The 14,141-nt window shown below is 34.7% G+C and overlaps 1 protein-coding gene across 1 annotated transcript in view; it reads left to right on the forward strand.

Annotated features, from left to right (window-relative positions):
* Positions 1-14,141, forward strand: part of LOC133081281 (A disintegrin and metallopeptidase domain 3-like) — a 103,814-nt gene that overhangs the window by 65,114 nt on the left and 24,559 nt on the right. Inside the window, exons 12-13 of the mRNA XM_061177367.1 lie at positions 773-959; positions 11,390-11,488. Coding sequence (XP_061033350.1) covers positions 773-959; positions 11,390-11,488 — 286 coding nt within the window. The remainder of the gene's footprint in view (positions 1-772; positions 960-11,389; positions 11,489-14,141) is intronic.

The raw sequence follows: 14,141 nt of genomic DNA on the forward strand, positions 1-14,141 counted from the left end.
TTAGCACCGTATCATTATTTCCTGATATTGAAGGTGTGATTTCGGAGAATTCATTTCTATGTAAGAGTTATACATTAAACTATTTAGAGTAATCAGGATCTCCCGTTGGCAACTTACTCAACCGTTTCAGGAAACAAAATTTGGTTTTCATACTTTTGTATCATTTCTCTAATCTCATAGAGATTGTTACAAATTTAAACAAAAGCCCATTAAACAGCACACTTAGAAAGATAGAAATATCAAAATAAAAAGAATCTAGGGTCTATACATTCTATATACTCAGTGTTGAGATATTTTAGTTAATTAATTTTGTTACCAAATTACAAATAATTCTTACTTTTAATTAACACAGTCCACCATTGTTTATTCCTTCATTTTTCCATATTATTCCTAGTATGTTTCATTTTCTTAATAATAATTAGTGCTTTTCTTATAATAATTATTATAATTTTGATGGTGTTGTCAATAATAATGAAAATAATAAATAGTAAGACATACTTAAACAGAGCTTTTTGTGTGCCAAGCACTGTTTTGTTTAATATATTCTAAATCATGTAACCTTAACATCCTCTACTTATTAGATGTCTGTTATATTGAATTATAATAGAAATGAACTTATTCTTGCATTACTAATTGTATTAAAAATAAAGCACTCTCCCGTTTTGGCTATTCTCTAAGTGAAGTAGTACAGAATTCATAGTACGTTATTGAAGGAGTATTACTTTGATACTGATTTTATTCCTTTTAACTGAGGAATATAATTTAATTTTAGACGTTCCCGTGGTGTAAAGTTTTTTAGCAGTTGCAGCATGGATGAATTCAAACATACAGCTTCACAGCCTGAATTTGAATGTCTTCAGAATCAAACAGTTTCAAAAGTGGTTCCACAAGGAAGAGTTTCAGTTTGTGGCAATGGAGTTTTGGAACCGCCAGAGCAATGTGATTGTGGTGGGCCAGAGGTTGGTGAGAAACATTAATAGCTTATCTAAAGATTTGTTTCTGTGTTCATCATGTAGTCTTTTATAAATTTATTTATTTATTTATTCATTCATGGCTGTGTTGGGTCTTCGCCTCCGTGCGAGGGCTTTCTCTAGTTGCGGCAAGCGGGGGCCACTCTTCATCGCGGTGCGCGGGCCTCTCACCATCGCGGCCTCTCCCGTTGCGGAGCGCAGGCTCCAGACGCGCAGGCTCAGCAGTTGTGGCCCACGGGCCCAGTTGCTCCGCGGCATGTGGGATCTTCCCAGACCAGGGCTCGAACCTGTGTCCCCTGCATCGGCAGGCAGACTCTCAACCACTGCGCCACCAGGGAAGGCCCCATCATGTAATCTTATAAATATAGTTGTGATATAAGTGGGAGGACTTTTTTTTTTTAATGTTGCACCATTTTATCAAATAGCTAAGATGGGGAGATATAAGGCATGTGATAACTGGCTTATCCTGAATTTGAAACATTTGAAGAATTTAAGTTTCGGGTAAGTGCAGTGTGGTTAAAGAAGTAGATTTTCCTTGTTGTGTAAACATTACCCACCTTTCCGTATCATAAACTTTAGTTCCAACGGTAGTATAATTATCACCTAAATCATCCCTGAATTCCTCCAAAGTGACTGAATTGGATCACTGAGTTATTAAATGTATGCTGTTGTTCACCTCCTCATCTCCTAATTTCAGTTCTTGCATGTATAGAGCCTCATTTATTTTAACTTGGTTTCACAGAATTGGATTAATCACAATCCTTGGTTTGTTGTTATATTTAGCTTTTTGCTATTTGTCTTTTTGTTTTTCATTTGTGCTTGGTAAGATAGCTAATCATTGCATTTTGTTGTTGTTGCCTTCATATACTCATGTGTGGTGATATATTTTAATGTTTCATATTTGCTTGCTGAGATGTAAACTAATTGTTAGGAGCTAAAATCTGTATAATCTGATTGCATTATAATTTTTAAGTGAATGACTCAAATCTTCTGTATATTTTTACTAATTTTGTTTGCCTGAACTCTCAGCACTTGAGAAATAATATTGGTATCTCCAACTATACAGTTGGATTTGCCTAATTCTCATTATCATTTACTCAATTCATATTTTATATGTTTTGTATCTCTTTTATATGGTGCAAATTTATTTACAATTGTTGTACCTTCCTAGAAATTTAATGCTTTACCTTCAAATACTGAATCTCTTTATTTCTAATGTTGATTTCTGTTTTAATGTCTATTTGGTCTGGTATATATCTGTATATCTGTATACATATTTTATGTCTATATCTATGCACACACTAGCTTCCTTAAATTGGTATTTCCCTAATATTTCTCTATTCTCATTTAGGTTTTCTTTGCTATTAAGTTCATTATTTACCTTAGGTTGTAATTTATTATTCAATCTGTCTTTGATTTATAAGATTATCTCAAATATTATTGTGATTAATATTTTTACATATTTTTAAATTAACTAAAGTCCATAGTTTATTCAGATTTCCTTTGTTTTTACCTAATGGGCTTTTTCTGTCCCAGGATACCTCATTACATTTAATTGTCTTATGCTACTCTAGATTGCATATTTTTATAATTTTAGTTGTCTCAAAATTTTTATATTTTCTATATTCAATTTGCCACATTTGTTCTTAATTGAATTTTTGTTGAATCTGTTTATTTTGTTTTCCTTTCTTCCAGTATTTCTTTTAGTGATTTAGTCTATATGTACTGTTTATTTTCCTTTAGTGATTATCTTTGTATTTTTACCATAGATGTTTAAGGTTTAATCCTATCTGGGCCACCTTCTTCCCAGATCACAGTGTTTACAACCCAATTAACTTTCTTGTAAAATACTCTTGTAAAATATTTCATTTCTTTACATTAGAAAGTACTATGAAGAATTTATTCAGAAAATAGTTGCTTTATTTTACCTTCCATTCCTTTTTATCAGTGTTTTTGTATGTCGAAGTTTCCTTCAGAAATAATCTCCCATTTAATTATAATTTTCTTTAAAATATATTTTAGTACAGTTCTCTCTATAGTAAACTCTGCCCACTTTTGTTTAGCAGTAAATATTTATACCATTCCATTATTTCACTGTGATATATAAAATATATTAAATATATACAGGAAATATGGATGAAGAGTGTAATACATAGATACTTAACAAGCACCTGAATACTTTGCACTAAGGTCAAAACAATCCTTACCTCTGCCAAAGAATTTCTTTGTGTGTCCACTCTCAATATGCCTCCTTTTTCCAATCATCATTTAGAATTTAAAGGTGTCATTTCAGTATTCTTGTTATCAGTTTTAGTTTTACCTCCTATTTTCCCATCTTTATACAATATAGTTTGATTAACTGTGTTCTACTATTATATAATTGGCAATCATATGATTTATGTCATTTTGTAACTTGGTCTTTCACCCAGTATTGTACTTGGAACATCCATCAACTTTTGAATGTAGCTATATTCCAATTGTTTTCATTGCTTTTAACTGAAATTGAAAATTTCAGTTTATTTATGCATTATTTGTGAAACGAAAACTTAAGTTTATTTCAATTTATGACTGTTAAGACTCATTTATTTATGAATTTTCTTGTACATGTTTCCTGCTGCACATGTGCCTGTGTTTCACTAGTGTGTATGTGTACCAACGAGTGAATGTGCTGTGTCATGAGGTATACATGTATATATAACTTTGAATTCAGGATATCTTACTTACTTTGGGTTTTCCTATGGTTGAATGGTCTTTTCATCTCTCTTTCACATTTGTCTGTCATTTCATCTGCATTCACTTGTGTGAATTATCAGGAATTTATCACCAATATGCTGGAAGGCTAGGATGTATGCTGATTCTTCCGTAAACTAAGTTTTTTCGGCATGAGGCAAGTCTAACAGAGAGGACCCTCAGTGACCTAGTAGTTTAGGTAAAGGAGTAGGTGGGCTATTTCTGTTTCTTATGGGTGTACAGCTTCCTGTTTGTGGACTTTACCAGTGTCAGAGGCCAATCTGTTTATAGTGGAACTTTCCCGGGAAAAGTTCTTCACTGAACCATGGGATAAAGTTCATTAGTTCCAAATTCCAGGAGCCAGTGAATATCAGGAAATTTAGGGCCATTGGATGAAATCAGCTGTGTAAGTGATCAGCGATGCCTGTGGTTGCAGGGGGTCCTAATCAGATACAGTGCCCAGTGGCTGGGGTTTTTTTCCCTTTTATCCTGGACTGCTTTCAATGATTCTTGTGGCTGAGCTCCACCTACCCACATTGAAATGTAACTGCTTGTTTTGTAAGTCAACATAGATGCATTATTTGGATTGTAGAGTCTGTTTTTAGTCATATATGCTTAAATAGCATGGGATGCAAATTTTCTCAGTTGCAGACCATTATAAAAGTGTTATGATTTTGACAGAATATCTATACATTCAATAATATTTCACATTGGTATAATAATATTTCAGATTTGGTATAATCCTGAGATGACATATTATTGTGGGGAGGAGAGTAAAGCTCTGCTCGAAGTCTTGCCTAATGAAATTGAAATGAACTTCGTCAGCTTCCCAGAATGGAAGTTTTTACTGCTAGTGAAAAGTACTAGCAGTATCCAGTGCTATATGCTAAAGGCCAGTAGTGGCAAAAATTATTTTAACTATTGTTGATTTGTTAATCACTCTGGGAACAATGGTTTCCACTTCTGTTTAAACCTCAGTACTGTAATGTAAGGCTCTAATTACCTGTGACTTCCTCTAGCCAGACAGTACTTTTTTTTTCTCGTTTGCAACATTTTACAACCTTGAAACGCTTTAGGAGTATAGGCAGTTCTTAGTTTATCACCAACATACATCACATCTGAGAACTGAGAACAAATTTATCCAACGATAAAGACTAACAAAAGAGCAAAAATATATAAAAGGCGTAAAACAAACTAATGGCCAGGTTAGTTCATTGTTTAATAAGCTCAGACATGCACATTTGCAGAACATTTAACCGGCTATAAAGTCACTTGTAGCTGCTTGTGCATGATGTGGATCATAGAACGTCCATGGCCTGCCCCAGCTAATTGCACAGTACTGAGTATCCTTGGCTTTCAAGGTGGCACCATTGTCTGACTGGATGTGTAAATATCATCCATTTAGGAGTACTTGATTAGTATGATTCATGTCCGCTGTGCAGAGGAATTGCTGTGTCATATCTGGAAAGGTGTCTATTGCAGTCAATGTCAAACAGTACCCTCGAGAGGAGATTAGGGGCCAGTGTGCTGTATTTGTGAGGACTGGCCATGTCCATTGCCCTGGGCTGTGTGCCCTGGATTTCCTTTTCTCACTTGACTGTAACTGGTAGAAAAGACACATTTGCCTGCCTTCCTTGGTCCCAAGTGCTGGAAACACTAGGTCTTGTTTTGGAACCCAGTCTTGGATTATAAGTGGATTGCAAGTGTCTCAGAACACATAGATGTGTTATAAATTGTTTTCAGTATCTGAACTTGCAAGCTGATTTTGATCTTTTGGGTCTAGTGAGATACTGAAGAAAGATTTTACTATAATTTCCACTACCACACACCAAGTGCCTTCGGTCTGTAACTGTGCATCATATCTGGAACAACCATTGCTATTGGAGCCACTGCCATGTTTAGCTTATATAAGCCACCTTTTACTGGCCAGGCAGGGCTATTATAAGATGACAGATTTTCCTGAGTATCCCTGCATATGCTGTCTCCTTGATCAAGACAGTGATCTTCTGACCAGCTCCCTTTCCCCTTCCTATTCCTTTCTCCCCCTCTCCTTCCCACTGTATCTTGTGCCGCTTCACAATAACGATCTAGATAGGCCAGGATAGCTATGTGGCTTCCAGTCGTATACTCATCCCTACTTCCACTGTCTTAATCGTAGCATTTCCACATAGAGAACATCCCTTAAAATCAAGAGAACTGTTACATTTATGTAGAATATCTATCCCCATCATCTATTCAGCATAAATCTATTATTTATGACTGTTTGGGTATGTGTTAGCCCTAAAGAACCCACCAGAAATGTATATGATTTGAGAGCATTTCCAAATCTAGTAAGAATATTCTTTCAACCTCACCCCTGGGGACTTCCTGGTACTATAATGGCCTGTGCTCAGGACAGATGAAAGGCTTGACAACTTGGTTGCCATCACTTCTCCAACCCATCTTGACCAGTATATATGGCTTTCATTTCATGTGGATGAAACCCTTTATTCTTGTCCTGTTTATTGTTGAAGGAGGTAAGATCTGTGTACAGAGTGGGTACCAAACGTTTCGGGTGAATGCCAATCAAATGGTATCATGTCAGACAGGATAGTCTGCCAATAGTAAATACATGGTGTCCAGGAATAATTCCTGCTCACAGCCCAAACCTTAAAGTACCATGGCTATTCTGTAGCCCAGTAGTGAGAGAGAATTTCTCCGAAGGGCAGACAAACAATTTCCTCATTAGATTCTCTCTGGCCTAATATCCATGTCTACATGAACATATGACTCAGACTTGAACCATTGATTTTTCTGTCCCTTGGCCTGCAGGAAATTACATTTAGCTTTTGCCAAGGTGTCCATTCTGTGTAGTTTATTACCCAGTTCCTAAATATTTTTTCAGAGATTATTCCTGCGATACAAGAGTAGGTTCAGTTGTCTCTGATAGCCTGGTTGCACTGTTTGGATGAACTGATTAATCTGATTTAGGTCACTATTTCATCATCTGGGCACTCTCAAGTCTTCATTTAAAATCCAAGATGGAGTCACAGTGGACCTAAGGGAAGAGGTAGCTTGCCCCACTGGATTTCAAGGGTATGTATTGGAAAATGAGAATTCATCTTGGATAGGCCACTGTTTTATTATAGCTGTAAAGACTGTTAAAAGAAACAAAACAAACAAAAAAACTGAAAACAAGACACCAGGCCCAAAATGGAGTCCCTTATGCTAAACCTCACATCACCAAACTGAGAGATTTACCTTAACTACACTTTTGGCTCTTCCAGAAATGGAATCTTAAACCAGTCAATCAGGAATCATCTGGCCAGCACTAGTTAGGTAATCTGCCTGATAGACCCCTGCCATCCTCTACAGGAAAATAACTTTGCAATAATCAGCCCACCTTTTTGCCAGTATAACTTCCTTGTTCCCACTCCCTTCTGCCTATAAAAGTCTTCCATATTTTACAGCTCTTCAGAGTTTCTTTCTTTTTTTTTTTTTTTTTTACTTTTTTTTTCTTTTCTGGCCACGCCATGTGGCATGCAGGATCTTAGTCCCCTGACCAGGGATCAAGCCCGTGTCCCCTGTAGTGGAAGCACGGCGTCTTAACCACTGGACCACCAGGGAAGTCCCGTGGAGCTTCTTTCTAACTGTTAAATTGGATGCTGCCCAATTTGAATCAATTTTTGCTCAAATAAACTCTTAAAAGTTTTAATATGCCTCAGATTATCTTTTAACAAGACCTACTGCAGTAAGCCCCAATAGGTCTTTACATTCTCTTTCTCCACATCCATGTCATTAGACAGTGTGTTCACTGACCAGTGGTGCTTAGAGCATGAGGTTGGTTCTGAAAGTGACTGAGTGACTTCGAAGCCTTCAAATCCAGCAAAACTTACATAGATCCATAATATGCTATTTGGATGAGACTTATGACTTCATCATGCTTTTGCCTAAGCATATCTCTAATTTCTTTCTTTTCTTACTCATTGTAAGAACATATCTCAGTAAATTTTGGAGTGACTAAACCGGTCTTGATCACCAGGGATTTTTCTATCTATAGTTATGGCCACCAGCAGAAGGGAAGTAGTTTTTATTTTCTTGAAAGTGTAGGTGGGTGAACAGCAAGCACGATAAACTTCGTTTCATATTGCAAGACCACCACTTCCCACTGATGGAAGCTTTCAGGAGTCTCAACAACAGTGGTCAAAAACCATTTGCCCTCACTGTCACTGAAGACTTTACTGACCAAGTCTGCTTCTGCATACCATACCTGGCCAGATGATCCATAGGACCTATCTGCCTTTATATCCACAAAGGCATTGTGACCTTGTCTTTTCTTGTCTGCACAGAGACTCATGATGTGTCTAGGTGGCCTTCATTATACTTATTTATATTTTCTTTCTGACTTGCTGAGTTTTTGAACTTGAGTGATGCTACACCTGATTAAATGTGGAAAATATGTAGAACGTTTACATTACCACAGTTTTCCCTTACCTCATCCAAGTCAATCCCATAAATATCTAAACTTCTAATTTCTGTCACGACACATTCAATGTACTATTAAGTTTATAACAAAGTGTCAAAATGCTTTCCAAAATGGTTGTAATATTGTGCATTGCATCCATCTATGTGTAACAGTGGCGGTTGTTCTGAACCCTCACCACTTTTCTTGCTGCCAGTCTTTTTCATTTTAGTCATTTCAATTTGTGCTGGTATCTCATTGCAGTTTTAGTTTGTATTTTCCTGATGACTAATTATATGGGACAGTATTTCATGTGATTATTGGGCATTCATATGTTTCCATTTTAAAATGTTTGTTCAAATATTTTGCAAAGTTTAATGGGGTTGTCTTTTTATTATATACTTACAGGAATTCTTAATATAAACTATATACAAGCCTTTGCCAGGTTTTCTCCCAGTATGTGGCTTAGCTTTGTGTTTTCTTAATGACATCTTTCAAAGAGGCAAAGTTTTTAATTTGATGAAGTCCAGTTTATAATTTTCTTCTTTGATGTATTATGCTACTTGTAGCCTATCTATCCTAAATTTGTGAAGCTTCCTTGTAAATGTTCTTCTAGAAGTCTACAGATTTTAGTTTTTATGTGTATGATCCATTTTGAGTAATTTGTGGCACTTTGTAAGTTAAGGATCAAGGTATATTTTTCTCCATAAAGATATCCAATTGTTCTAGACCCATTTGTTGAAGAGACTGTCCTTCCCCCATTGAATTACCTTGGTACATTTACTGAAAAACAATTCATGACATACTTTGTGTTCCAATGATCTACGTATCTATCCAATACCAGGTCTCCTTATCCTAATGCACAAAATCAGGTAAAATGTATCTTCATGTTTGGTTACTTCTTTCTCAAGATAGATTTGGCTATTTTAGGTCTTTATATTTCTATATAAAATTTTAAATCAACTTTTCCATTTCTACCCAACCCCTAAAAAAAAAAACTCTTGAAATTTAAAAAATAATCTAAAGATGAATTTATGGAGAATTGAATAGTATACATAATGTGATTTTCAAACTATGAACATGGTATATTGTTCCATTTATTTAGGTGTCTGTAATTACTTAAATTTAACCCTAAGTAGTTCATGTTTTTGAATATTATTGTAAATTGCACATTTTTTTTAAAAAAATTCAATTTTCAGTGCACTTTGCAAGTGTATAGAAATAAAATTAAATAATGAAAGTTGTTGATTCCTCCTATAGTCAGCTTAGCATTACTTTGAATGACTGGTTTATATTTTGGAAAATACCTGCAAAATGCCTAAGTCAAAATTATCAAATAACTAATAAATATCTGAAAAAGAGTATGCTTATGGTGTTTATTCCAGAAATAGAGAAATGTTTCAGTATTTTCCAACATATATCATTAAAGTAACAAAGAGATAAAAATTACAAGATATTAAATATTGAAGAAACATTTGATAAAACGTTTGGACAACTAGGAGTAAAAGAATGTTCTTTGATTTCTCAAATTTCTCAATGATAAACCACAGTTACCTATTTTACAAAGTCCTCGCTTCCAGTCCCATGATGGAATTCCATTTTTAAACTACATGTCATAAAAGAGCAATTTCTAAGCCTGGTATTTAGTCTAGGTTTCCATTATACACTGAGTATTGTCCAAATACGTTCTGCACTGTAGTAGGCTTTCTCTTTGTTTCTAGAGATTTCCCTTTCACGTCATTGATTTTTGTTTTATTTTCCCCAATGTTAATGTTTACTGTGTGTTTAATCTTCCATCCTCACTGAATTCTCTTGATAGTTTTCATTAAAATATTTATATTGTGAAGCATAACACATTCCTCTTAATAATGAAACATGAAAATGAATAAAGAAAGAATATCATCTGATTCCTGTAAATATTACAAAGTGTTATATAGTAATAGAATTTGGGATATACTTTAATAATATGCAGTTAATGTAATTGAAGACATTATATTTAATTTTATATAGGACATTATATGAGTATCCAGGTATAATAAAATATCAGGAATAAATTATTATTCTATAAACACAACTGATAATTTAATTTTGGGGGGAAAAGATACATTATTATAGTTACTTTTACAACATACTATTCAAAATATTTAATGTCAAATAAAAATACATATATACACACATATATGTATATATATAACACAAAACTTTTACACACACAGTGTACCTTCACATATTTACTGGGGTTAGGGTGGAGGAAAGTTTTATACATAAACTTTTAGAACAAATCCCAAAGAAAGTTGGCAGTTGTCAGATTTCACAATATCATAATAACAAAAAATTTTTTAAAAAAACCTGCCGAAATAGAAATAAATTGTCATGACAAATTGTAAAACACTGTAAAATATATTAGTGGCTAGGGGTTAACATCATTAATATAAAAATGCTTACAAATAAAGGAAATAAACAGAAGAATACTTCAACAAAAAGTATGCATAAAAGTATAAAATAAACCAGATTGTGCAGATATGTAAAATGTTCAGCACATTAATAATAAAATTAATAAAATTGAAACAGATATAAACACTTAGTAATTTGTGCCTATCCACTTTACTTATTTTAAAATATTATCAGTCTTGTTTAACATCACTCTTACACTGAATAGATAACTATATAGAAAGAAGGAAATAGTGTATATTATGAAGAGCCTTTAATATTTTTAAATTCTTTGACCTAATAACTTCTAGAATCAACCTTTCATATACAATCTTAGAGCTAAAAAAATGACAAAAAAATTCTTTGAAATGTCATTTACAACAATAATATGCTGTTGTAATTTAGAAACCTCTGTTTTGTCACATCCAATAATTATTATATATTCACAGAATGATATCTTGAAGAGACTAGATAAGATGGATAACTACTTATGATGTAGTAAGTGAAAAAAAACTCAAAATTTACAATTCCTATATTTATGAACACAAAGATTGAAATAAATTGCATTACATTTTTAACAGTTCAAATCCTTGAGCATGGAATCGTGAATAATTTCACTGCCATCTTTTTTTCTATATCAAAATATATTAAGTTTAGATATATATATTAAGTGGTGTTAAAAATAGATACAGAAGTAAAAATTATACTGTGATTGTAATTAACTTAGAGACATGCTTTAGTATATTATGACAATAAATAAAATGATTTATTTGATTGAAAATTCCTTTTATTTAAATTGATTGCATTTGCATTTTAGCACTGCTCTCATAAAAAATGCTGTGATGCTCTAACATGTTTTCTGATTGGAGATGCAGAGTGTGGTACAGGACCATGCTGTGACAGAAAAACTTGTCAGGTAAGTTTTCAAAATATTGCCTTACTTTCTTTCATGAAATTTTTGCGTTCTTGTGGGTGCATTTTGTAGCTTTCTTTTTTCGGTTTTATTTTTACTCATGTTTCAAATTATATTACTTTATGTACTCGATTCATACACAGTTGATTTCAGAACTGAGAGAAGGTCCTTAGATCTTTTTCAACCTCTTTCGTAGTGCTGCCTCTTACTGTATTGTTTCAGTCTCTACTCAAGACCCATCCTGTTACTGCATTTAATAACAATTCCAGACAATTTGGGTGCTATGAGTTCCTCTTGGTCATGCCTGAATGTAGCTCTTCATGATTGAAAGACTTATGACAAAATTATGAATAAGCCACCCAACACACACTTGACATGCAATATTTGAATACAGACAATAATAATAAAAACCCCTCATTTTGAAAGTAGCAGGAAAGGAATCCATATAGAATAGTCAGCAATATGTAGCATATCTAATAGTGAAGATTAGCTTTGGCAAGACCCTGGGAGTGACTGACTGAATCCTTGACTTCCTTTTGGAAGTTTTCCATTCAATTTTCCTTCATAGCCACATCTGATAGGAGACTGGGTAAAATCTGTTCTAGGGATTGCTTCATTTTAGCGACTCACCTTTTTTGTGTCCCTTTCAGGTGTCTATGACAAACATAAAGACTGATTAATTAGAGGTTTTGCTGCCAAGTTTGTTTTTTCTTTGTCCATGAAATCTCTCCTAACATCATTTTACTTTGTTCTATGAATGTTCTTTTTCACTCAGTGGGCTAGTTTTTAAAGTCAATGGTCATTTGTTTCACGACACATGAATGTAGAGGCCAGCCTAGGGTTTCCACTTCTCAGCAATAAACCTTTCTGCCCTTTCCTTCACCAGAGCTCTCATCTTAGTTTTTGTCTCCAAATCAGTGGGACTGAGCAGTCAGACTTTTCTAAACAGTCCATTGCCCTCTACCTACATCTCAAAGGATAATTCTTTACAACAGAGGTAATTGCTACATTTGGTCGAACAAAAATTCATAGTATAAGTTACTAGGGAGGGCTTCAGGGTAACAGCTAAATGTACTATGTTAGTTCACATTAATTTTACTATGTATTATAGCACAGAATTTGGCTTTTGCTGTCATTTAAAGGCTCACAGGTGCCTTACACTCTGCTCTCTTACGGGTGGCCATAAGCTTAAAAGGCTTTCTATTTTCTTCTCTGTCCACTTTCAGTTAGGCTAGTTTCCACTGACTTTTGTCTACAATTTAGTGATCTGATCCAGTTTTTTTCCTATAAATTTTCATTTTAGATGGACACAAGTCCAAGTGCAAAGGCATGGAAGACCAATAGTTTAACCAGCTGTTTTTCTGACACATAACAGTGATTAATATGTTTTTAGCCAGTACTCAGACATTCCTATATGAAATTTAAGAAACTGTGATTGGTACTGCATAGCATCGGTTATTATGGGTCAGTTGTATCTTGATGAACAGCCAAGCAAAGAATAACAAACAAACACTTATGAAGCTTAAGTAAGGCATGAGTCTAGCTTTGTGCTCAGGTGAATCTTTGTTTGGAACAGGAGCAACAGGATTCTTATTCTACACCTGTTGGGTATCCTTGCCTTTTTGTTGGCGGTTCTCAAACAAGCTTTTCCTGTAGGCAGTGCAGATAGCTCATTGCAGTTCCTGGCTTTTCTAGTCCATAGTGTGTGATATTTCAGGAGAGGAGAGGGGTCCTCTGTTTCCCAACATCCATCTCCACCCCTGGTAGTGGCAGAAACCCTGACCCACCACTACATTCTAAGTTAAATTCCCACCACCGTGTCTAGGGAGAAGTGTTCCGATTATCATCCTGAGTCAGCAGCAGTTCCATGTGATTTATAAACTCCTCATGGTGGAAGTGGAGTTAGTCCTGAAAGGAAAATTACTTGAAATGCCAAAAGGATAAAGATGTCAATATTAAGAAACATTTTAGAAACGTGGTAAAGACTGGCATATGAGTTAGTTAGAACATCTCAGGAGTGCAACTAATTAGTCCCCAAGAATCAAAAGCTGGAAAACAAACACACGTAGTTTTATATCAAATATTTTCTATTTATCTTGAAGTAAATATTCAGGATAACCAGAGCATTTTAACTATCAGAACTTTCACCAGAGCCATTGTTTTAAATTGAAGTGCAAATCACACAATAAAAAATTAACCGTTTTCAAGTGAACAATTCAGTAGCATTTAGTGGGTCCACAATGTTGTGCAACCACCTTGACCTGGTTCCATAGCAGATTCCGGATCCGAACAGGAGACCCCGACCCATTACGCACTTGCCTTTCTTTCTCCCTTCCCCTCAGTCCCTGGCAACCAGCAATCTGCATTCTGCCTCTGTGGATTTACCTACTCTGGACATTTCATGTAGGTAGAACCATACAATGTGTGACCTTTGTGTCTGGTTTTCTTCACTAAATACAGTGTTCCCGAGTTTCAGTCACCTTGTAGCATATATCAGTACTCCATTCCTTTACATGGCTGAAAATATGCCATTGTCCATACCCAGTTTGTTTATCCATTCATCCATTCATGGACAGTGGTGTTCTTTCTGATCTCTTTCACCAGAATTTTAAGTAAATTCATAATTTAACTTTAAATACTTACAAATATAACAATA

The sequence above is a fragment of the Eubalaena glacialis genome, chromosome 20 (genome assembly GCF_028564815.1).
Source record: "Eubalaena glacialis isolate mEubGla1 chromosome 20, mEubGla1.1.hap2.+ XY, whole genome shotgun sequence".
Lineage (NCBI taxonomy): Eukaryota > Metazoa > Chordata > Mammalia > Artiodactyla > Balaenidae > Eubalaena > Eubalaena glacialis.